At 45.6% G+C, this 25,827-nt stretch overlaps 1 protein-coding gene across 1 annotated transcript in view; it reads right to left on the bottom strand.

Moving 5' to 3' along the window:
- Positions 1–7,904, bottom strand: part of BACE2 (beta-secretase 2) — a gene marked incomplete at its 5' end in the record, with an annotated part of 51,413 nt that extends 43,509 nt beyond the window's left edge. The window contains 3 exon segments of the mRNA XM_083855850.1: positions 7,436–7,820; positions 7,822–7,883; positions 7,887–7,904. Coding sequence (XP_083711976.1) covers positions 7,436–7,820; positions 7,822–7,883; positions 7,887–7,904 — 465 coding nt within the window.
- Positions 7,905–25,827: the final 17,923 nt, after the last annotated feature.

The following is a 25,827-nucleotide window of genomic DNA, read 5'->3' as shown; positions in this document are numbered from 1 at the left end:
CATCCAATTATTTCTCCCCTGTCAAATGGCAGGAGCTGGCCTTTAATCCCTCCCTCAAGTGGAAAGGTGACTCTCAGTTCTTGAGTTGTCTTGTCTTTTTCTTTAAAGCAAAAATGCCAGTTTTGGAGTTTTGAATCCCTAAGGATGGATTCTTCTCTGTATTTAGGGAGGAGAAGCTTACCAAGTGTTACTGCAGCATTAATACCTTTCCTCTTTTAAAATTAGACCAGACTAGGACGTGAGACCAGCATTTTCCCTGAACACATGCAATCAACTTAACAGCAGTTTTTGCTAGTAAATAGGTACAAAAGTAAGCCAACCATAAAGCTAAATAAAATCAACTAATTTTAGTACTCACAAGCTGAGCAAAGAGGACAAAATCTACAAGTAATTTGTTTTTCACAATATCAAATTATTAGTAAGCAGCAGTAGGGGGAAAAAAGGATTACAGAGTGCAATTACTGTCTTAACAGATTCCCTCCAAAAGGGCCTAATTATGACACATTAATTGTATTCAGTGAATTGTAATTTTCACTCAAATAAGATCATTTTCCCCCATCTAGCTTGTTTTCCTCAAATTCCCTCCCCCTGACACCCCACAGGTTTCATCTGTTAGAGAAGGACTCTGAGAAAAAAAACCAAAATAAAAGTCTAGAACATTTGTCCCCAGCTGCCCTCCCCATAAAATATTCAGACATAAAAAAGTCATCCAGGGCAGTAGGAAAGACAGGCAAAACAAAGAATGAGGGAAGAACTCTGAGGGAAGAGTGAGAACAGGGGGGAAAAGGTGTTATTTTATCAGCCTTTGGCAAAAGAGGGAGCAAACATTGACTCTGGCCCGAGACTCTCTGGAGGCTCCAGGGCTGACTTTGCTACGTGGCTGCTCTGGGATGTCCATGGGACAGCCCCTCCTGGAGCAGGGCTGCTGAACAGGCTGGGCCTGTGGGCAGCAGCAGCTGCTGTGGGCAAACTTTCACCCTGAAGGGGAGATGTTTTCAGAGCTCCTTGGTGAGGCTCTCAGGTGATCCCAGGCTGCTGCATCCCCCGTGCCACGGGTGCCACCGCAGTGAAACCAAAGCTGGGCGTTGGTGCAGACTCGAGATCCCTCAGGTGCTGCCAGTGGTCACGGAGCTCCCTGAGTGTTCCAAGTCAAGGGAAAAGCACAGTGGGCTGCTCTTGCTGAGGTTCTCCTCTCAGCTGGGCTGTTACCACCCCCAGTGAGCCTGGTGGGTCCTGCCAGCCCAGCTCCTCAACATCGTGATCCAGTCGCGCCGCGGGCTGTGATGGAGGGACGTGCAGAATGGAAAGTAACATCTATCTAAGTAAGATCTACCTAAGTAACATCTATCTAAGTAAGATCTACCTAAGTAAGATCTATCTGGTCCTGAGCTGGCTGAAGTTCTTTGAAGGACACTGAGCTGATGGATACAAATTCAGGTGTAAAAGCAACCCCAGAACACGTTCTGTGTTTGCTCCATCAGCTCGGATCTACCAATCCAAACCCAGGCTGGAAAGCAGCAAGAGGTAGGACGGGCCTGTCAATAGCAGGAAAAAACACTTCCTTTTATAAAGGCAGCTGAGAGCTGCCTCCTTTACTTTGAAGATTTGATCTCAAGCCCTAATCTACGCTGAAATACAAGCAACAAGTTCCTTCACTTATTTACACGAGCTGTTTGCACGGTTAAATCTGTATTTTGCAGGCAGGAGGAGAAGGGGGAGAGGGGTCTGTCTGAGTCCCGCTGGAGAGGCACACGTGGGAGCCATTGTAGCAGCTTCCTCTTTCAAACAGAGCTGTGCTTGACAATGACCAGACAACACTTCAGGTCAGACTCGTTTCACTTATACTGAGTGAGGAAATTTCAAAGATAATAATATGCGGAGGCAATGTAATAGCTGAGGTGTCCTCACGTACACTCGAAGTCGTAAGTGCTCTTCAAGAAAATGAAGACCCCTGCAAGGTGTAGTGGCTTTTAAATCTGTCTTGCCACATGCAATCCCCAGAGCTCACAGTCCTCTAGTTAGAGAGGGGGAGGGAAAAGGGAAAAAAATCCCACAAAACAAAAACCCAAACAAGAAGAAAAAGATTTCTTCCTTAATAATCCAAATGAAGCAAACACATGGAAATTCCACTCGGGCTTTCTTTCGTCCACTGTTTCATTTTCATCTCATTTCTACCTCAAATCCCAAAACTAATTTACACTTGATTCAGGCAAAACAATTATTTGCTCGCCCTCTACTTTCCTCTTTCCAGATTTAACTGATGCTTTTTCCTTGATAAGGAATGAAATGCAAAGTGGTAAAAAAATGTAAGCCTGACACTTATTTCCACCACCTCTGCTCCTCACAACAGCTCTTCTGCCCCAACCCACCAGGATGTGAATTTAGGACTGCCACAACCAGAGACCCTGGATAATAAAGCTCCCATCACTTCTCTGAAGAGGATAAAGCACCTTTAAAGGTACAGTTAATGGGGCTGTAATCCCTGACTCTGGGAGATCAGCATGTCCTGAGAAATGACCATGGTGAGCCTCTTCCATTCAGTGTAATTAGCACTCGTATTTTGGGTTATTTCTAGAGTACAGGCTCTACTACCTCCACACAGTCCCTTTTGCCAGGGCTAATTTTGGATGGAAGAAGGTGTTAGAATGCTAATTTTTAAAGGCAGGGACTTTTTGGTCAGCCCAGATCTGGTTTGCTTCCATGTCTTGGGTGAAAAACACATCACAGCACGTCAGACCACAGCTGTCCACTGTATTAGTCCTGAATTACAACTGCCAGGTTCTTATCCTTTTTATTTTGCAGGTATCCAACAACAACAACAACCAAATTAGACTCAAATCACCATTTAAAAACGGGAATATTTTGCATTTCATTACTATTTCCACTAGACACATCTGGAGGGATTTTGATGCTGCCATCTCAAAACACTCCAATACACCATAGAACTTGCTTTTGTTTCTCAGCCTTTTGTTTTTTCAGCTTTCATAAAGCACTCAAAAATAAATACAAAAGACTTAAGTAATTGTTAAAAAAAAAAAAAAGAAAAAGAGACTTGAGATGGAACCTGCCTTCTGATATTTGAACAAAGAAAGATCACATTTTAAAAATTTTAAAAATCCTCGTATCTAGAAAGACAATGAGCCCCTTTTCAGCAAAATTAAGAAAGCAGAGCTGAGCTTGCTGGGGAACAGCACAGCACCAGAAATCAGATTGTAAGAGCAGTTGAATCTTTCCTCACATCTCCATTCCTTCCGACACTCAAGGAATGAGAGCTACCACCAATTAAGGGATAATGGCTGCAAGTTCAGAACTTGTTAATGTGTGTGTACATCACCTTCAAAACACGAAGCCATAAATTCTGAGTCCGTGACACGCTAGAGGTACTTAATACATATCCTTCTTTATCATTCCCTTCTTTAATAGCTGGAAGAAATGGAAGGCAAGATAACCTTCCCACCAATTATGTGGGAACTGAAGTTTGTGTTCTGCAGCAGAGGCCGTTAGACCCAACATCCACCCTGACCTTAAAACTTGGGAGCAAGTTTATAGAAGGGGTTTTTGCTCACCCCGTGCACAGAACAAACTGCCATTAGGATAAACAGCAGATATAGAAAAGCCTCTCCGTGAACAGAATGAAAAACTGGCACTGAAAGGAAGGAGCTGTGGCATTCAGAGCACAAGTTGGATCCTCTTCATCAGAACTGGAGCTCTCAGGGGCCATACACCAGGCCTCTCTTTCACAGAGAAGTTGTAGGAATAACATTTACCTGATGTCCATAAAAACATAGCTTGGAAATGCAGTGGGATCAGCAGGACCACCACCACCTCGTACCAAAGGCAAGATAAAGCAATGGTACTGTCCCTGCAAACATTCAATGCAGTCCAGATGGACTTCAAGAAAGCTGTGAAAAACATGAGTTTTTTTTAAGAGTTTGACTATTCTTTTGGTCAAAAGCTTGTAGGAGAGACAAAATTAATATGAAGAGAACTACAGTGCAGATAGCAAAACCCCCTAAATTATCTTTGATTCAATTTCTCACAGGGCTTATAATCTGAGGGTAGGCAAAATAATAAAAGATAGAGCAAAGGAATTCCATCAGATTATTCAAAGAAATAGCTAAGAACACTGCACACAATTCATATTGGGCCCTTGCCACCTCTTATTTAAATCTGGAACTGGAAGAAAACAGGTATAAAGCACATAATCCATCAGGAATAGGACACATAATAATACATCCGTGAAAGAAGGGACAAATATATCACACCCTTCAATACAATAGACTGTTTTCACCTTTCACATAATTCTTAAGTAGGTCTACAAGTGAATGAATAAGAATTAGTGGGAGTAATAACATTTGACACCGACCTGGTAGCTGGTCTGGAGATCTGATAGGATTAGGAAGGATACTGTATCATAAAACTGGAAATGATCAGAAACACTTTGGCTGCAAACACCTTGCAAAACTGGATTGACTGCACTGAAGTTTCCTGTCTTGGAAGTAAAATAAATTTTGACTTCACACAGCTGCTCTATTTTTGTACCGTCAGAACAAGTGTTTCAGAACTGCCATTGTGAATCGCAGCTCTGTGCTGTGTTTATCTGCTACATGACAAATCAGAATTGGAACGAAAGCCAAAAAAGTATGCCTTAAATGACCTGAAAAACGAAATTCTGTCATAGTAGCTTCCTTCCAAGAACATAAATTAAAAAGGGAAAAATTTCTAAAAAATGCAGCTGAGCAGTAAAGCAGGGCCTGTAGTGCTGAAGCCTTTCACAAATGTTCATTCCCCGTTCTGGCACAGCAGCTTCCAACACTTGACGCACACACGCTCCCGAAGTCACTGGGCACCATCACGCTGCCGTAACCACGACATCAAATCTGGTTCCTCTTCTCACAGCCTGCTAACTGGTCATGGTCACAGGCTCCAGCACCCTGTGAGCATTTCCCCATCCCCTCTCTGCTCCAGAGCAGAGCAGCAGCTGTGCCATCCATGTTCCTGCTCCGAGAGCGCAGAATCGTGGCCGCGCTGCTCTGGCGCTTTTCGCTGCCAGCATCCTCCTTCCTCCTTGGCAAAATGTCAGGGCAGAGCTCCTGCTCCCTGGGCTGGCAGTCCTGGGACAGGCCTGCCTGGGGCAGGGAGCTGGGAAATCCCCAGCTGGAGGGGTGCAAGAGCAAAGGAAGGTGTCCAAGCACCGCTTTGCAGCGCAGTTTCTGACGTGAAGCGAAGTCAGGCTTGGGAGGAGCGTTTAAATCAGGAAAAGATTTTCCTTTTCTACACCATCATGCACAGCCCACTCCCAGCTCCATGAAACGACTTGCCCAAGGAGTTTAACACAATCCAACGCTTGGCACTATCCAGACACTTTCTTTTAGTAGCAGCATGTGAAACATTCAACAGTAGCAGCTTTGTAGCTTTATACTACTCGTTGCAAAGCAGAAAAACAGCAAGTACATTTGTGATCTTTAAGTCTTCTGGTTTCAGGCAGGGAATGAGATAACAAATTCATCCTCATCAAAAGTATAGAATAAATTCTAACTGCACTCCACTGAGTCATTACACACCAAGATCTGATTTGGGAAACAAGCATTTATAACCTTACTTACAACCTCAGTGGGTTCTGCTTGTGAATAAAACCTCACATGTGCTAAACCAATGGTAGTCTTTAAAATAATTAACTTTGCAAGAAGTCAGAACTAGTTCAAAATAGCAAAAGCTTTGCAATCAGATCCGAAGCATGTTTTTTTTTCATGTGGAAAAAATAAAAATCAGAGGCAAGTCTAGCTGAAACCTTCCATCACCTGTAACACAAGTGATACGAGCTGTTAAGCATAAGTGAAGCCTCTGGGTGTACTGAGGGCAGCACATTTCTCCCTCTTAGACCTCCAGTCACATTATTAAAGGCCTGTCACATTTTTCCTTCTCCATTTCTTCCCATTTCAGAATCCCTCTAGACATGTAAGGAGATAATATGCCCGATAGTGACTTTTCCTACCAGAAGTTATCTTTTTTCATCTAAGACATGCTGAATTGGGTGATTAGTCCAATCAAATCTGGTGCCTCGATTATGGCAGAAGCCAACACTGAATGCTTGAATGTTCCCTGGAGTTATGAAGCACACACCACGTCACACTAACAGAACTAGTCAAATATGCATCAGTCAACACGGAGGAAAAATTATTTCGTGGCCTCTGTGGCTACTGGGCCACACCTTCATATGTCAGACATAGTTAATGGGTTTTTTTTAAAAAAACCCCTCTATTTATTGATCCTAAAACAATGCCAGCCTTTCTCAATGCATGTATTGATACCTTTTGATTAGAGAGACGATGTGGCAAATCCTCTCACATTCGAGGGGCAAGAAAAGAAAGAGCTCACAGACGTCCAAAAAATGCAATGAGGGCTGAACCCTCCCCATTGGCTGCGCATTTTGGCATTCATTGGCTTTTTATTACGTAGGGGAGTTAAGCAGGAGAATAAAGATTTTTTTTTTTTTTTTTTTTTTTTTTTTTTTTTTTTTTTTTTTTTTCTGTCTGCACTGGGGAACCTAAGGACAAACTCCTGAAGCAAACACACAAAGTTCTGGAGGAAAGCCCCGAGGGCTCAGAGGAAATTAATCCCCACTCAGCTGACTAGTCATCCCCAGCAGCACCGCTCCTCCTGGGATCTCATGACACAGATGAAAGAGAAAAAAAAAAAAAAAAAAAAAAAAAAACCAAAAAACAAAACCACATCCCGAAACAAACTTCAGCCACACTGGTGGAGGCAGAGAGGGAAGAGCCAAGGCAACGTGGTTTGTCTGAAAACAATATTCAGTATACGAAAACAATATTCAGTATCTGAAAACAATATTCAGCACACACACGTTCTTTGCCCCGTTTAATGAGCAACCCCTGGATTCCCGACAGGAGGGGCTGCCTGTGCCCAGCCATCACTTAGTTTAGCAGGAAGATGCCGAGCGATTCTCCCGGGAGCACCGGGAAGAATCTACCAAAGCACCCAATCACGACGCAGAGCAGCTTAAAAAAGCAAAGGAAAAAATAAAAAAAGCACCCTCTGTCTCTAAAACACGGTCAGTTCCACTGGCAGAGCGACTCGCTTCGGATCCGAGCGCCGTGACACAGCCTAAAAGAGAGCCTTGAGGAGCAGATCCGCGGATTTCCCGGGCAGGAAAGGGGCAGGACAGGACAGGGCAGGCGGGGGATGCTCCTCTCCCTTCTCCCGTCCCCGCCGGCCGGGCAAAGTCTCCGCTCCCGGGCAGCGGCCGCGTCTCCCGGGAAGGGAAGGGAGGGGGAGAAAGGGGAAGGGAGGAGGCGCCAGCGCCGAGCACCGGGACAAAGTTGCGTCGGAGTCTCTCCCACCCCAGGACAAGTTGTGCACCCTCCTCCCCATCCCTGCCAGCGCCCCCGGCCCGCAGCCCCCGGCCCGCTCCTACCGCCTGCGCCGGGGTCCCGATCAGCATCTCCAGGTAGTAACCCCGGCCGGAGTCGCCCTGAAGGTTCTCCACCATGGCTAAAAAGTTGAGGCTGCCGCCGGGATCCGAGGCCAAGGCCAAGCCGTCCGCAGCCCCCGGGGCATCCTCCTGGGGCCGGCTGCCGCTGCCCGGCCTCAGCACCACCGGGGCGGGCGGGGACCCGGCGGGGGCGGCGGGGTGGGACACCCGGAGCGGGAGGGAGAACAGAGCCCGGCAGAGCCCCGCCGTGCCGGCCAGGAGGAGCAGCAGCAGCGATCCGGGAGCCGCCAGCGGCGTCCCCATCCCGGCAGCACCGGGAGACGCTTCCCAAGTGCGGCGGCTCCGGCCGGAGGCAGCGGCCGCCTCCGCCAGACTGGAGCAGCCCAGCGGGGAGGAGGAGGAGGAGGAGGAGGAAGGAGAAGGGAGCGGCTTACCCACGCCCCGGCTGCATCTCCCCCTCCCCCGAAGCGAGCTCCTCCTCGCCTTTCTCCCGCACGGCCCCCGGGAAAGTCGGAGCGGGGAAAAGTTGCTCCGACCCGGCGCCCTCGGGAGAAACTTAAAGGGCTCAGCCCTGCCCGGAGCCCCGCCTGACGGCACGGGGGGGACAAAACTTTCCGAAAGCTTTAAAAGACAGAGTGGAAAAGAGAGGGGACCCGCCACTCCGCTCCCCTCCCGGTGCCTTGCTGGGGCTCCTGCAGCCGCTCCCATCGGGAACCGAGGCAGGGGAGGTGGGGATGGGGATGGGGGGTCACTCGGGGATGCGGGAGCGTGTCCTCGTGTGCCGGTGCGAGGAGCGGGCGTGTGTGTGTGAGAGTGTGTGTGTGAGAGTGTGTGTGAGTGAGTGTGGAAACTCCTCTGCTCCGCCGGCAGGAGCGAGGCACGCAGAGCGTCTGCCTGAGAGAGCAGCCGAGCCTTTAAATGTCTTCATCATGCACGGAATTAATGACGGCGAGTCAAGTGCGGCCTTTTCCACGCTTAGGGTGGGATTAGTCTCGACATCTCTGGAGTGATGGCAGTGCCTGACGGATCGCGGGATGGAGCGGATCGTCCGAAAGCCTCGAGATGTGGCACTGGGCAAGTCTAAGCAGAGTCACTCTGTGGTTGTTTCTGGCTCTTCCCCCAGTCCCCGGTTGTGGATAAAGTTGAAAAATCTCCAGTTTAAGGCTTGTGTGCTCTCGGTGTCCCCTGATCAATTTGCTGTCCTAGAGAACACCTGGTCTCTCGCCCTGTGTGTAAAATCTGTGCAGACTGAGATCCCTCCCCTGCCAGAGTAAACCCAGAGAGCTTCCCCCTGCCCTTCCTTGAGCTGGAGTAATGGAGTAACCGTCCGCAGGATTTCCAGGTGTTTCACAGGTATTAAAGGAAGTTTCACTACGAGGTGGACAGTGTTCATTCCTGGGAAGGCTGAGCAGCCTTTTTGGGGGAAGGACATTTGGGAAAGGCTGTAACTGTAGCCATTTGTCAGAGCTGCTTGAAGAGAATAATCCTTAAAAAGAAAGTGGGAGCCCACCTTCCCTTGCTGAAGGAAAAGAGGTGCTCTCACATTTTTTCACAGATGTTTTCTGGCTCTGTCACCTCAAATCTGTGGCCCTTGTGCTCACTTTGTAGGGTCTCCCTCGGATCAGTTCAGTGCTTCTGGTGGATGCTTTTCCTCCTGCATCCATGGCAGGAGGGGGATGCAGAGCCTGTCCTGCCTGGGGGAGCTCTCTGCAAGAAGGAAAATGCTGCAGGGGAAACCTGCAAGGAGCCTGGCCTGGCTGGGGACTGGAGGAGAGGTTGTAAATGAAGCTTCCTCTCAGGAAGGTTGTTGTGCTTGTGGGAAACCGCACACCTTGGCAAAGAGGTGAGATTGTGCAAAGTTCCCCTGCTGCACAAAGCTTTCCATTTGCCTGACAAGTGGGAAGGTGAAATATTGCAGCCCCGGTCTGTCTCAGTCTCACCTGCTGCAGACAGAGGGAAAATGCTGTGGGCTGATGGCAGCTGAACACCTGAGGGAGTGGCAGCCAGGCTGACACAAAGAGGTTATCTCCAGGGTGCTACAGTAATGGCTTTTCCTAACGTGCCTGGGATAGTGACAGGCTGCATTGTAGGGCCTGGCTAGTGGCAGCTGAAGCCAAAAGGGAATTAAAATGCTTGGGGCTCTTCATGGGTGAGCTGAAAACTGGAGAAACGCAGCCCCCCCGCCCCTCCTGTTTGGAAGAGGGAATGTGAAAGGTAATCAGGAGTATAATTGAACACCCCCTCAGAGTGGTAGGGATGTATTTAGAACAGTCAGCAGCTATGTGCATTTTGTTTTAATTCTTTTACAGTACAGTAAGTCTTCCCCCTTGCCGCTGTTGCTAAGATACATTACCACACTCCTGGCTAAAGCAATTCCGGCCAAAGGAGTGCATAGTTTTCAGAGCAGAGAAGATACAGCATAGCCTTTAAGTGTTTTAAGAGGAAAACTTGTCCCTTTTTTTTTTTTTTTGCCATGCTGTTTGGTAAAAAGTTCTTCTCGTCCTGTTTTCCACCAGCCCTGGATCTCACAGTAAATGCACATCAGGCAGCTGCTGTGTGTGAGATGCTGTGTGTGAAACCTTCCTGTCCTCCCATGGCATCATCCCAGCAGGGCTGCTGGGGTTTCTGCCCTGCCTCCTCTGCTCCTTTATTTATTTCAGGATCTGAGAAGGATTAGGCTGTGCCACGTACAGGTGAGGAGTTCCAGTGCAGTTCTGAGTGCTGGCAGGGATGGGGCCTTAAAAGTGCAATGTGAACAGCTGCTTGGGAAAGGAGATATAAAAAAAAAAAAAAGTCCTCCCAGAGAGCCAAATGTAACTACATCCAAGATGTTCTTCAGAGGGGAAGTCATCTGTATGCAATGAATGCCACAGTCAACAGGCACATTTGGGTTTTTTATGTATCACACACCGAAAATAAATGAAATGCCAGAAATAGACTCAAGTTGAAGTGTCTGTACGCTTTGTGTTCTACAGTATCTGGTGAATCTTGTTTTTGCTCTATTTTTGTGATGCCAAATCTGTGTTCTTCGAGTAAATAATAATAAATTTTAAGTATTAGTCTCTGTGAATAGGCTTTTTTTTTTCTTAAAGTCAACTGCCCACAGTTGGATTAAATGTTGACTTTAATCCAACTCTGTGTTAATTTAATTTGATGGCACCGTGGTGCTTTAAGCCTTGAGCCACTTGACAGTGAATTAATGTTTGTCTCTGTAACACAACCTTCCACCAGTATTTACAGAATGTAGAGCACCATAAAAATGCAGCTGCTCTAGGCTGTGGACAAGATGTGTGAACTCAGTCAGAGGGGACAGTTTCTCTGTGGAGATGTTAAATCAGGCCTGTTGAGAAAACAAACAGGAACAGAGAAGGCATCTCTGAAGATGCAGAGGAAGTGCTGGAGCTGATCTGAGCAGGGGAACAGTGTGTGGCTAAAAAGAGATCCTCTCCTTCCCGAGGAGGAAGCTGTTAGGGGACTGCTCAGATCGAAGTGCCTCTCTGCTGAGCTTCTGAAGGCGTCAGGCTGACCTGTGCCAGCCTCACACAATGATAAGGGCAGATGGGCACAGAGACTTCTGTCCTAAAATTGCTTTGTCTGCTCTCTGTGTTCTTGGCTCTTAGCATAATCAATACTTGGGTTTTAAGAAGAGTGATTGTTCTTTGCTGTGATTCCACAGTGTTCCTGAAGGAAGCCCAGCTGGACCTGCAGTGTGCAAAGGGTTAATTCACAGAATTTGGTAGCCCAAGGAGAGGAGAGGTTTTGTCCTGACTGGGAAAAGGTCTTTCCCTGTCTGTGGTTGTCTTGCAATCAGCTTTTTCATATTTAGGGCCTAATCCAGTGAAGTATTGCTTGTACAGGACAAGTGTAAACAACCAAGGGGCAGCAGAGGCCGCCAGGTCTGGCTCTGTTCTGTGTCTGCCAAGGTTTGGCTCTGTTTGTCTTCAAAGGCCATGAATAAAGCAGCTGGCCCATGGGATGAGAAATGTGCCAACCAGGAGAGCTGTTCCAGTGCTATTCCTGGGGCTCCAAAACGTTTCCCATGCCAAAGAGGGGCATGGACACTTCTTTTTAAAGGATGGAGTGTATGCCCTGTGTGTAGAGCCCGTGCAGAATGAATCTTGTGGCTGAAGACTCTATGCTTGGGGATGTAGGTGCAACTCCTTCTCCCCATCCATGTCTTTATTTTGGGTAGAGGATCTATGGGTGGGGGTGTCTGCTTTGGTCACTGTCTGTGCAGTGAGTTTTCTGAATGATGGTATCTCCCTTTGGCTGCAGTTGAACTTGTGAGGTGCTGTAGAGGCAGGATGATCAGAGGGATGGAGCTGCTCTCCTGTGAGGAAAGGCTGAGGGAACTGGGATTGCTCAGCCTGGAGAAGAGAAGCTTCAGGGTGACCTAATTTTGGCCTTCCAAGAAAGATGGGGAGAGACTTTTTACAAGGACATGCAGTGACAGTGATGCCTTGAGAGGCTGCCTAGAACAGAGGCTAGACAGAATTAAAGGAATAAAGTAGGTATTTGTTTTAAAGGGCTTCAAAGGATACACCTTGGGCAGTACAAGAGCCTGGCTGAGGCTACACCCAGGATAGTCAATGGGTCATGAGTTCATTTACAAGTTGGGGTTAATTGTCCAATTACAGCTTGAGGTTATGAAGTTCCAGCCTCCCACACTGCTCTCCTCAATTCACTCTTTGTACTTTTTGGGCCTGAAGCTGCAATGATGTCCTTGGTTCTCAGGCTGGAAAAGGATTGTTTTGTCTGACTAAACTGTGAGGAGAACTTGCTAACACTTTGTATGAAGTTCAGAGTTACACACTAATGTGGTACAGAATCTGGAAAATATAAAAGCTGAAACTTAAGGCATTAAGAGGACAAAGATGAATGGCTTCAAACTGACAGAGAGTAGGTTTAAATTGGATGTTAGGAAGAAATTCTTCCCTGTGAGGGCAGTGAGGCCCTGGAAAAGGTTGCCTGGAGGAGCTGTGGCTGCTCCTGGATCCCTGGCAGTGTCCAAGGGCAGGATGGACACTGGGGCTTGGAGCAGCCTGGGACAGTGGAAGGTGTCCCTGCCCATGGCACTGGGGATGGAACAGGATGATCTTTAAGTTTCCATCCAACCCAAACCATTCCATGATTTTATGATCCCTTTTTCTCTAACAAAGTGGCCTGTGGCAAATCAAAGGGCAGAGATGCAAAATGCACCTTGTTTTGTGCTTGTCCCAGCGCTAAAACAGGGAGGCTGTGCAGAAGCCACCATTCCTCCTTTGTGGAAAGGAGTCAGAACCAAGGAAGGGGAGGCAGAAACAGCTGCAGACCCAAGTGACTCCAAATAAGCCCTGCTCAGGCCACATATTCTCAAAGGGTAGCCCAGAGCTGAGGTTAAGTGAAGAGTCATGAACACCCTGGTGCTGCAGCACCATCATTATATTCAGTATTATGTTTATTCTGACTGTTTATCACCTTCTGTTTGAGTATTTCTGGTCTGGTGTAACTCATTGCTGCCTGGGGAGCTGCCATTGGAGCTCCTGCCCCACATCTGGGGCAACCTGCAGAGCTCTTGCTAAATGCACTGATCACCCTGACAAAAGTGTTATTTCTCCTCAGAAAGTTCTGCAGGCTTCCTCAGCTCTGTTCTGCAGCTGGCACCAGGGAAGAAATAATTGGTGGGTTAGACCTTAAAATGATCCAATATCGACCTCCTGATTCCAGACCTTCCCACACCACAAACAGCAGTGGTTATAAATTCATAAACTATGAAAAATTAAACATGCAGTGAACTATAACAGCACCTTAAAAACAGCACAGTGAGAGCTGGCACTGCTGAGATTACCCATAAATAAATGTGGGGCTGTGATCCATTTGCCTAGAAGTGGTGGACTTTTATTCATTTATTGTTAATAGTAAGAATAGTAAGAATAGCTTGTTACTGGGTGTTCAGGAAACCACTCAGCCTGGTTAAAACTTTTCAGGAGTGCTTGGACTCCACAGAATTTACTTGGAAGTGGAGGACTTGGGATAGAGAACCCTCATGGAGTTCTAAGTAACAGTTGTTGAACTGGAAAGTTCAAGAAATAAAGGAGCTCACACACAGCAAAATAATTTCCTGCAACCTGTCTTTATAATCTGCTGGGGTTTTTTGGTCCACCTTTCTTCATGACCCTCATGCTGACCCTGGAAAAGCCTCTGGAGATTCGCAAATTTTGTCATAATCTACAAAAATCTGCAGTTTCCTTAATTTAGGCTCCTCAACCCAATGACTGGGCATAGATCTTCCTTCCTTTCCTCTCTTCCTGGGCCAGTACATTTCTGGATTCCAGTTTAGATCTCCTGCTGTAGTAAATTCAACCTGAAATGCTGAAGGCTGAGCACAAACCGGGTGCCCGAGTGATTCTGGGATGGAGGGGAATTAAGAGGGACAACCTAGGTATGTGTAACTGGCGGCATTAATTTAAGATTTTTTGAATACTTGGGGGTTTTTTTGATAAAAGATTTTTTGCAACCTGACAATGAGTTCTTGATTTTTCATTTTTTGGCTTTTTGGTCTTGCAATGATACTTTGTTTATTTATTTATTTATTTGTCAAAAATAGTAAAAGAGAAACACTGGAAAAAATTGTTACACTCTTCCCGGTGACAGTGATCAAAATAACTTATTTTGTATCCCAATTATTTCAAATTAAAATAACCAAACCCAACAAAAACCATTAAAAGACTCCCAAAATTGAGCTCTGTTTTTCTAAAATTCTTAGAAAGGTTGAAGTTTCTCAGTTGATGCATGTAAAGACAAACGTGTGCATGACAAATGAAGATGTCACCAGCAAAGTAGTCCAGGCACGGAAACATTCTTGGCTTCTAAGCCATGGGGAAAACCTGATGTGCCAAAGAGAGGTTTGCATCTATCAGCTTTGAAAATGAGGTCTTGTTGTCATCCTCCTGGGCCTCTGGAGATCTCTGAGGTGCCAGAGAAAGGTGGAATGGAATTGTGTTTTACAGAATGAACTTCTGGTTCAGGATGTACCAGGGTATATTTAGATTTCTGAGTGTTTGTGCTAATGATAAACACAAAATGCTACTTAAAACTCACACATACTCTTAAAAAAAAAGTGTTAATGAACTGTTTTCAGCTCTGAATGCTGGACTTTCTGCAAGATAGAGCTGAAAAATGGTTTAGGTGCTTTAAGGTTAAGTAAGTCAATTAGTAAAAGGGCTGTTGTCCTGCATTTACCTGGTAATGACAGTAATGAAATGGTCCAGAGGAAAAAAAAAATGTCCTAAGGCAAAACACTCTGATCCCTTTCTTAAAAAATGAGTAAAAAAATTGTCAACTTAGAAAGTTTGATTAAGTTATTAATGTGCAAAATGTTACACGAGTTTGCACTTCAATTTCTCTCTGTCTTTCCAGCAGTCCATTATTCCTCATCAGACGCAGAGGTCTTCTCATAATTTATGTCTCCTGCCATTTGTTTCCAGAACCCAACAATGAGAGTAATTATGCTTGCCTCTTGGAATTCTTTGTTTTCAGGAAACAATGCATCAGGGAGGCTGTTTCAGAGATGCAGCCTCTGCCAGGCAGCCAGCCAAAAAGAGGCAGAAGGCTGAAAAAAAAAAAAAAAATTCAGGTGTTTCTTCCCTGGTTTGTAATGTGTAGGGCCCACTGAAGTAAACCAGATTAATTTACTGCTTGTAAGGGCAGGATCTGGTAATTTTACTTCAATTTGCCTTTCTTTCCTAAACAGTTTGCATTGTTTGTTATGTTGGGCATCAGAAATACATTTCTTGGAGTTGCTTGCATGATTTCTGATTGATGATGCACAGAACATGGAATTAGAGAAGCTCATAACTGCTGAACTCAAGGGCTGAATTCTTTTGGGGTGCAGGTCTGACAGAGACTGCAAATTTGTTCCTGGCTGTTCTGAGGAATGCACTGGAGAAAAGCCTATTGCGCTGCAGTTTAAAATAATAATAATAATAATAATAATAATAATAAATAAGTCCATTTGGGGTGTTCATGTGTGAGAAGCAAATCTGCAATGTCCAAGTGCTAGAAAACAAAACAAAAATATATTGGAAGGAAATTTGCCTGTCTATGAGGTGTATATAATAAAACCAAATGTGAGCATGGTTATTTTCCTACAAAAAATCAGTTTCCATGAGCTCACTGGCAGATCATCTGGCAGCTCCTTCCTTCCCTTTTTCACCCGATTTCATCTCTTGGCTGGTCTGCACCCTGAGGCTGGAGGAAGCTCCTTGGTCCTGTGTGGGGCTGGGTCAGCCTTTCCCTGGAGCTGCTGCTCTTGGGCTCTGCAGGGCTGGACAGAAATCACAGGAGTGACAGGAGACTCTCAGGAGAGTGCAGGGAGGGAGACAGCTCCAGCTGAAGGGCTCAGGGGTGGACAGAAGAGCTGTGACAGCACAAAGAGAAAGGGACCTGCACAGTGACGTGACTTGGAGGAGAAAAAGGGCCTTGCTGGGGTGACAGGAGCAGGGGAGCTTTAGAGCAGTTCTTCTCACCAAAGGAGGATGTGAGTGCAGGAATCCAACATGCCTTGGATGGAATGGTTTGGTAACTAATTAAGATTTTCCATGCAGGAATCTGTTCTGTCTTATTTTGAGAGCAATGAGACCGTCTGGATTCTCAGAGGCCTTTTCCCTTCTTAGTCTCTACTGGATGAGTTTATTGACTGCATTTTAACAGTTTCTGAAGTACCACAAAAAAAAAATAAAAATCCCTCAGGGTTTCACCTTCTACTCTGGTCCCCATGACAAAGGTTTTGGTGGTGTTGGTTTTGAATATGAATTTCAGGATTTAGTACTGGTAATCCTATTAGTCTGTTTAGGAACTGAAAAAAAAAAAAAAAAAAAAAAAAAAAAGAAAAGAAACAGAAGCTGACTCAGTGTTGGAGTAATCTCCTTTATTAGACTTGTATGAGATAATACATTTTTCAAAGAGGAAAAGCACTCAGGAATTTCTGCTTCACCTTTCTAGGGTCTCATGTAGTCTGAACACAATGTCTGTGTAAAAAGGACTGAATAAGTTTTTTTGGCTACCTCCTATCAGCAATACCCTCATCCATCTCCTGTGCTCTTATTAACACTTGGGCAAATCTTACCCACTTGTAACAAAAAGAGAGCTGCCACACATAGTTTGGGTTCACCCCACCTTGTACAAGCAGGCTCTGCTTTAAATAGTTCATAATAAGCATTTGAATTTGAAGGGGAGTTGGCAGGAATGCCTTCTGCCAGGTGACCTTTGCAAACACGTCTGCTGCTGCTCCATGTAGTACCTAAGGAGATGGTGTTTACTGCACTGGTTCTCTCCTGGGAGCTGGGAAAGAGGACAAAGCAGCTCTTTGAGGCTTGGCAGAAGATAATCAGAAATGTCACTCCCCACTCCATTCCTGCCAAATGCAATTAGGACTTTTGCCGGGGAGAAAAATCATTTAGGGGTTGCACTTAAATCTTAGAAGGCACATGTGAAACGCTTCATTTTCAGCAGCTGATGCTGCAAACAGAATGTAGATTCGAGTAATGGAGTAGAATTTGTTTTTTCCCTTGCAATGAATACGAGGTATAAAGTGTTTATTGACTTAAAAAGAGAAACCAAACAAACAGAATAAAGAAGAAAGCATTCACGGCTGCTTTGAAGGAAAGAATGTTTTTATTTCATACTTTGAAGAAATTGTTCAAGTAGTTCAGCCGTGTGAAAATGTGACCCCCTCTAATGCTGCCAAGGGCAGGGAGATCAGGGATAATCTGCTGAGGAAATGCAGCTCACGCAAGCCAAAGGCAGAGTTTTAAACTTACAGCACCAATTTTTTTTTTTTCTTTTCCAAGAGGGAAGCATGGGTAGAAGGTTTTTTGTTTTTTTTTTTTTTGCTTCCTGAAGAATCCCATTACCTGTTTTGATGAATGTTCTCTCTTTGCTGTAGATGCATGTGGATGTGAGGCACAGTCTGACACATCTTCTCCCTCCACTCCCGCTTTGTCTTCCCAGTTAAAAGCTCCACATAAGAGTAAAGGGGCTTTAGGAAAACTCTATGAAAGTTACCTTTAGGAAAACTCTATAAAAGTTTCCTTTCATCTTGCATTATTCTTCTAAAAGAATTGCAGGGTAAGTGCCAGAAAAAGCAGACCAAAGTGGTACTTTGCAGAACCTTTATGTTAAGCAGGGACACCTTCCACTATGCCAGGTTGCTCCAAGACACATCCAACCTGTCCTTGGACACTTCCAGGGATGGGACAGCCACAGCTTTTATGTGCCAGGGCCTCAGCAACCTCACAGGGAGGAATTTCTTCTCAATACCCAATCTAAACCTGCTGTCTTTCAGTTTAAAGCTATTTTTGTGGCCATACAGAGATGAATGTTCTCGTCATTGCTGTGATGAGAAGTGACGTGCACATGTCAGGCTCATCACAGCTCTGGGGATGTGCAAATTACTCTTCATATTTGTGTGGTGCTGTAGTGACCTTGGACACTGCTGACTGTGTCTTCTGGTTCCCAGTTTCTGCTGGAAGATTTTGGCAGAGGAAGAATGGATGGAGAACTTTTCCTCCTTGCCTCTCCCTTTGGTATCAGTGCTGCCAGGTCTGTGTGGTGCTGTGAGCACTGAAAGGATGTCTGAAAATTGGGTTCTGTGCCATAGGTGGTCCTGCAGCCCTTGCAGTGACATGAGAGAGACAAAATATCCCAGAGCAGGTCTTTATAATTAGAGAGAGATACCACCTCCAACACTCTGCTTCCCCTAAAATGTCACTGACTTCTTGTTCCTGGAATATTATAATATCTCCCTTTGCTATTCCTGTTGTGAGAAAAACTCCAGTGCAATTGCTCAGTAGTCTCTCACAGTTCCAAATATAAAGTCCTATTTAAAACAGGCTCCTTCAGAGGGCCTGGGCCCCCAAATAGTTTTCTGTGCAGTGAAGAGGCACCTTCTGGTAGTGTCCTGGATTGGGGTTTCGGGGTTGCTGTGTGGATGGACTGTGAGCCCGACCTTCAGGATGGTGTTTCGAAAGACAGTGGGGATGTGAAATGCTCTGGTGAGGCCACACCTCAAATCCTGTGCCCAGTTCTAGCCCCTGTAGTGCCAAAAAGACCTGGAGGGGCTGGAGTGTGTCCAGGGCAGGGAAGGGAGCTGGGGAAGGGTCTGGAGCCCCAGGAGCGGCTAAGGGAGCTGGGCAAGGGGCTGAGCCTGGAGAAAAGGAGGCTCAGGGGGGACCTTGTGGCTCTGCACAAGTCCCTGCCAGGAGGGGACAGCCGGGGGGGTCGGGCTCTGCTCCCAGGGAACAGGGACAGGAGGAGAGGGAACGGCCTCAGGCTGGGCCAGGGGAGGCTCAGCTTGGCCAGCAGCAGGAATTTCCCCATGGAAAGGGTGTTCAGGTCTTGGAACTGCCCAGGGAGGTTTGGAGTGCCCATCCCTGGAGGTGTCACCTGGAGGTGACACTCAGAGCTCTGGGCTGGGGACAAGGTGGGGATCAGTCAAACTTGGACTTGATGACCTTGGAGGCCTTTTCCAACCTCAGTGATTCTGTGAATCCTCTTTCTCTAAGTGTTTCCTTGTAAGCTTGAAGTGGTTCTGCATCCTGCTGGCAATCCACATTTGCCTTAAAGCAATGACATCTGAAGCCTCTTTCTGTCCCGTGGACAACAGGCTGCTGGAGCCTTTACATCTTGTTCTCATCCCTGCCCTGTAATTTGTTTTGGCTGTCACCACTGAGCACTTCCATTCTCTTGTTTTCAGAGTCTTCCCTGGTGCTGCTCATGCTGTAGCTGAAGTCTGGAAGGTCAAAATCTCAATTTGCTTGGGTGGGCAGTGCTGCTGTAGCTGCTGTAACACAGAAAAATGGTGGTGTTACACTTCTCTGCACGTCAGACTTTGTTCCTTCACCCTGTTCCTGCTTTCCTCCCTCTGGGAAGAGAACCCCAGACACAAGGCAGTGGAATTTACCAAGTTAGGAGTGCACTGAGTTAGAAAGAAGTGCTGCAGGAAAGAAATGTACCCTTAATGATAATCCTCAGGCATCAAGGGATGAGCTGCTTTGTAGCACTTTGCCCTTCAGTGCTCTTGCTCTGTGTCATCCCTCTGCCAGGCACCCTTGCTTTGCTCAGGAATCACATCCCCAAGTGCTGTGTTTGACTCAACAGTTTGTTCCTTTTTTCTTTATTGTGGTCCTTCACCTCATTTCCAGCCTGGCTGCTCAAGTTCTGAGCGGTTTTGAGGTGCTGCTTTTAGCACTGTGCCCAGGATATTGTTCTGGCCTCTGTGTTATCTCTATATTTACACTATCAGCAGCACTTTTTGCTCCTGGCCAGTGATATTGGTATGCTCATTGCACTCAGGTATGTTCCTTCTTTCTTGTCTGCACACACACTCATCAATAATTCTGTTTCTGCCTCCCTTATCTCCCTCTTGGAGAGATACAACAGCTTTAAAGATAACAAAACCCAGAAATTCTATTCTTCCCCTCTGATTCTCACCATTCATCTTTCTTCCCCTCACTAGCAATGCTTGTGTCATTTTTGTTGCGACTGCCAAGAAAAATACCTTTTTAAAAAACAGTGGTGCTCAGCTTTGGCCCCATCTCGCCCACACTATCAGAACATGGCATGTGTATTTTTAGGTACAGTTCTTCACAATTTTTAATTTTGGTTCAGTGGATCAGCCCTTCCATGTGTCTTTGTTTTGTGCCTCAACATCAGCCATATTATCTATGATTATTTCTTCATTTCCCTGCCCTGCACTCTCCTAAAGCTGATACAAACCAGACTGATTTTTTTCACTTTTTTTCTGTTCTTCATGATCCCCATATTTTCTGAAAATCACCTTTTGTAGCCTTTTATTCTCACCTTGTGCTTAGTGTGGCTGTTTTGTTTATTTTTCTCATCTCCTTCACCACCTGCCAATTCATTTTGTTTTTCATTTTGACATAATTTTCTCATTCCTTGCTCTTTCTACATCAAGATTTTCTCATTCTGTACTTTAGAAATTTTTTTTATTAACTTCTTTTACTTCTTGTTTATTTCCAAAGTTTAAATCCCTTCTTAAAAGGACTTTCTGTGTTTTTCTCCTTAATCCCAAGCATATTGTCTCTTATAGATCAGCATTACTTGTTTTTCTTTACTAGGCTATATTGCCCTGGAAGATATTGAGCTTGCCTGATGTTTTTATGCTTTTGTTGTTATTTGTTTCTTTATTTAATCCTCCTCCAAGTGTCATACTAGAAACCCTTACAAAGGGTATGGACCTTTTATTTCCAACTTCATCTTTATTCTGTTTCTGCTCAAAACTAGCATAATTTTAAGACTATATTTTCCAGAAAGACAAAAAAACATGAGAGTGCTTCTTTTCAAAGAAATCAAAGATATAAGAACTCACAGAAAACTTCTTCAGAGCCTGAAAAAAAATCCTGCATTGGGCAATCCAACTGTGGAAGGGAAAACTTTGGAGAGGGTTCAAGGCCCAGCTAAATGTAGCACCTTGGGCTGCAGACAGTTTCTTGGCCTTTTTTTATCCCATGTGTTTTCATCCTCAATGCCAAACTCAGTTGGGCACAGATTCTTGAAGTGCTGAACGAGACACAAGGAGGAAGAAAAAGCCTCCAAAACTGTGCTGGATGGGTGGCTGTAAGCCTGGAGGCAGCATCTGAAACTCTGAAAGCCAGAGAAAAATACTTCTGGTTTGGTGATTCAATGTGTTGTTTTTGGGTGCTGATTCCATCTCAAGTCTCTCTGTATTTGACACTCAGCTCCTGAAGACAGATACTTTTGGTGCAATTCTCCTCTTTCACTGGGGAAAAAAAAAAAAACATTATCTATCCTTTACATCTCTAGGGGAAAGAACATTTGATGTGACTGTGTCTAAAAGATTCATAAACCAGAATGTGTGTGAAGTCTTTTAAGATTTAAAAAAAAAAAAAAAAATCATCCTGTGGTTTCAAAATCCATCTTCCTGATTTGTGGGACAGGTGATTTGTCACTTGCCATCACAATCAGAATACAAATACCTCTCATTCCTACCAGAGGTGGGGAGATGTGGAATGATCAATTCCTTCAGCAGGCCTTTTTAAGAAGTGGGACAGTGGGGAAAGGGAGTATTTCCATGGGAAAATCATGGAAAAGCTCCATTTGTATGGCACAACACTGGAAAAAGCCCCATCATGTACAAACTGAGGGAACTGGGAGAGAGTTATGAGAAACTGTTCCATGATGGGGTTGTGCCTGGGAGGATTAAGGTCTCTTAAAATGCTTTTAGCTGTACCTAAACCTGAAGTGGGCTTACAGCTCTGTTTCAGAGGTGTCAACAAAACTCACAGGACCTTTAGAGACCTGGAAGGATGGTGCTGTTCCCTGTGCAATTCAGTGATGCACAGCTGCAGGGACTTAGAGCAATGCATTGGATTTCCTGCCTGGCTTAAAGAAACCAGCAGAGGAAGAGGGGGCAGAAGGTGCTCCTGAGAAACAGAAGAGTTATGCTTTGGGTAAGGGAAGATTGAGGGATCCTGGTCTTCACTGTCCAGAGCTGCCCTGGGCTTTTTATGGGGGAGAACAGGAGGTGTCTCATAGCAGTGTCATGATCCTGGGAGAGGAGAGCAGCCTGTGGCCACTTTCAATGTGTTGTCAGAGCAGTGGGTCTGGCTCAAGGGCTGTGACAGTGAATTTATTGCTGCCTCCTTGGCACGCCAGGGCTGTGCTGAGCTGCAGGAATAATTCTTAGGGGAATTCTCTGGAATGTCAGACTGCACAACACAGATTCTGGGCCTCAGCCAGGACGTGTAGGTGCTGCTGTGCTGAGCAAGGCAGATTTGTTGGTCTGGGGAACATCTGCTCAGTGGTCTCCTGGAAAAGTAAAGGCAGATCTGCAACTTCAAGATGGATGCAGATTAATGAAACTGGTCTGAAATCCATCAGGTCCTCATGCTGGACTGAACACATGGACCTTTCTCTGTTGCCTGCACTGCAGGGTGTTGTATTGTCCAAAAATAGCTCTGGAAGGAATTGTTCTCCAGAAGAAAGCCCTTTGAAGTGTATTTTGTTCCAAGCCATGAAAAAGCATTCATGCACACTTACACCTGGGCTTTATTTCATCAATAAATGATAGAAGTTGGCAGTAGTCTGTATGGGCTGATTTGAGTTTAGGAGTGGGAAGAAGAGATTTTGTTGTGCTTCCCACCTACCTGCAGTAGCCTGGGAATATTTGTGCTGAAGTGTCTGCACTCCTCTCTAGGCAAAACTCACAATATGGCACTGTGATATCAGCAGTGGATTTTTATTTTCCTCATTGTTTTCTCACACAGACACATTCCAAAACCATGAAATCCTTATGTGGATTTTAGGTCCCAACTATGATCTTGAGGACCTTGTTACCATATTAACTTGTAGACTGCTGAGGGGTTTTTATTTTATTTTCTCTTTTCCTCTTCCCTGACATTTCCTCCCCTGATATACACCTGAGTGATTGTCTCTGCATACATAGAGACACAATTATTTCAATATCACAGAATCATGCAAAGGTCTGGTTGGAAGAGACTCCTGGAGGGTACAGAGATCACATTTCTACTTGCAGTGAACCCAAAGTCCAGCTCCCATCAGCTTCTCCTCACAGGTGCTTGTGCACCCTGAGCTGTCTGGTAGCCTGACTGTTGTAAACCACAACAACACAAAGATTTTGATTTTAGAAGGTTGAAAATTACTCCTCTATTCTTGGGATGTGTCTCCTTTTTTATATTATTCTACACAGACCAATTTGATTGGTGACAAGAAGAAAAAAAACCTTTTAATTACATTGGTCAGACCAGAGGGACATTAAGAAGAAGTCCCTCCTAGGGAAAAAATGTAAACAAATTACTGTTACAAAACCAGGTCTCTTGCTTACAGAAAATTCTCTGGGAAAGGAATTTTAGAAAACTAAAAATTTCAGGCACAAACCAGGGCTACAGTAGCCCCTGCCTGTCCCTCTGCTGTCAGATCCCTGCTGAACTGGGTTCCCACAGCTGTCCATGTTGAAGTCCTAGAAACTTGGTTTTGGGATACAAATCCCAGGGGGGGTTCTTTGATTGTTTTATTAATCATCTGTGGAATGCATCAATAATGGATCAAATAAGGTATTAAGGTACTAAGATTAGCAGTAATTTTGGCCAAATGTCCAAATTTTGCCACATGTCCCCAGTCTGTTCTAGGTGTGATCTCAGCTGTGCTGACCAGAGAGGAATATCTTTGGATATGTTGTCCTGGCCCTCCAGATGTGGCCTGGTGAGGAGTTTGCTGAGTTACAGAGCTGGCTCTTGTTCAGCCTGGTGCCCACCATCCCCCCCAAATCCTTCTGAGCCCTTTTCAGCTATTTCCCAGTGTGTCCTGATGCATGGAGTTGTTCCCTCTCCACTCCAAAAACTCTGGGCTTCTCCTTGTTGCATTTCAGGAGGGTTTTTGTTGGCCCAATCCTTCTGTTCCACAGGATTCCCCTGGATTCAAGCTCTGACATTCAGCCTGTGAATTAGTCCCCTTTTCCTGGCAGTCAGGTCATTTTCCCTGATTGTGATGGATTTGCATAAATGGCAGACAGGGCCCTTGCTGTCACATCTAAAGCCACCACTTCCAGCACTCCTGCAGGTCCCAGTGAGCTTTTCTCTATAATTTGCAACCAGTTGCTCTCCCACTGTTTGCTGTCGTCCTTCCCAGACTCCATCTCCATGGCAAAACACAGAGGAATTGAACAAGACTTTAAATTTGAATACTAAAAATGAGCATTGAGCAGCACTCTGCCACTTCCTGCACTGCCCATGCCTTTTGCTGAGGTGCACACTGAGGTTCAGGCTGGCTGGGCAGGCACTGCTGGGATGTGCTCAGAGGGTTTTTAGTGCAAACTGCCCGTGGTGATTGAGAAAATAATACCTTTGCACAGCAGCAAATTGGCCCTGTTTTGTAGCACTCAAAACTGCCTGAGTCAAGGTTGCAGCGTGTTCTGTCTGAAAATGTCACTGGGAACAGCTCAGGCAGCCTTCACTCTGGTGAAACAACTCCATCTAATGCAAAAGAATGTGCTCCAGTGTTCAGTCCTTTCCCTGAGGATTGGTGTGGTTTCAGAGCACAGGAATGCTGATGGAACAGCCATGGTTCAGCTGGCACACGTGGTTTGTTGAGGATGAAATCCCTGGAATGCTTTGGAGGGGGCTGCACAAAAGTAAAGGAGTGGAAGACAGGGATGTGTGATGTGTTTGGGGTGTTTGTGTGAGGACAAAGGCAACAGAACCGTGTGAAACTGACATCCTCCTTTGTTTTATTTTTATTGATAGGTAATGAGCCAAACAAGAGTTGGCCAGGCCAGTCTTAGAATAACAGAATTCTGGAATGGTCTGAGTTGGAAGGGATCTTGAAGATTGTGTAGTTCCAAGTTCCACTATCCCAGGTTGCTCCAAGCCCCATCCAGCCTGGCCTTGGACACTTCCAGGGATCCAGGGGCAGCCACAGCTTCTCTGGACACCCTGTGCCAGGGCCTGCCCACCTTCACAGGGAACAATTCCTTCCTAATATCTAAGCTAAATGTCCCTTCTTTCAGCTTGAACCCATTACTCCTTGTCCTATCACTGCAGTTACTGATAAAGAGTCTCTCTTTTCTATAATTTGAAACAAAAGAAAATCAAATAATCTGAGAGAGCAGAGGAATTTGATGAAGGTGGACTAGAACTGCAGGACGAAGCCACACTTCTGCCCAAGAACCTCAAACACACAGTGCTTGTATAACTTGCTAAAGAGTTCAGATTAAAAGATTATGAAACAAGTCTTTGGGGTTTTTTTTTTTTTTTTTTTTTTTTTTTTTTTTTTTTTTTTTTTTTTGGTCCTCTGAAACTCTTTCCCACTTCAAAGAACGAGGAGTTTCCTTGCAGGAATGAAAGGCTTGATATTGATAACAAACAAGTCAAACCACAAGTGCTTTGTGTAGCAGGGACCTGCTGCAGGCAGCAGAGACGAAGGGCTCATTTCCTTGTAGGAGCTGAGGGTGGCTGGGGAGGTGCACTGGACCATGAACCTTCTGAGCTCAGAGCCTGGCAAACTTCCACCCAGCACCTGGCAGGAGCTGGAACACTTTTGGGGAAGCTCCAATTACCTGGATTTTCAAGCCAAACCACTCCCTGTCGTGTCCCACCTGCCAGCATCATCTCCCTGGACCCTCCCGCAGCTGGGAGTGGGAGAAATGCCAAAAAAAGGCCATTGTGCTGGCTTTTCCTGGTGGGAAAGGAGCCTGGTGTGAAGCCTCATGTTGCCTCGTGCTATTTCTTCCCTTCCACAACATCAAAAAATCAGGTGTCTGTGCTGAAAAACACAGCTGGGAGCAGAGCTGATGTTTAACATGCACAATTCACCTCTCAGGGAGTGCTTCCAGTCAC

Source organism: Zosterops lateralis (genome assembly GCF_965231275.1).
Source record: "Zosterops lateralis genome assembly, chromosome: 2".
Classification (NCBI taxonomy): Eukaryota; Metazoa; Chordata; class Aves; order Passeriformes; family Zosteropidae; genus Zosterops; species Zosterops lateralis.
The sequence above is the reverse complement of the archived record's forward strand: the minus strand, read 5'-3'. Positions and strand labels throughout refer to the sequence as shown.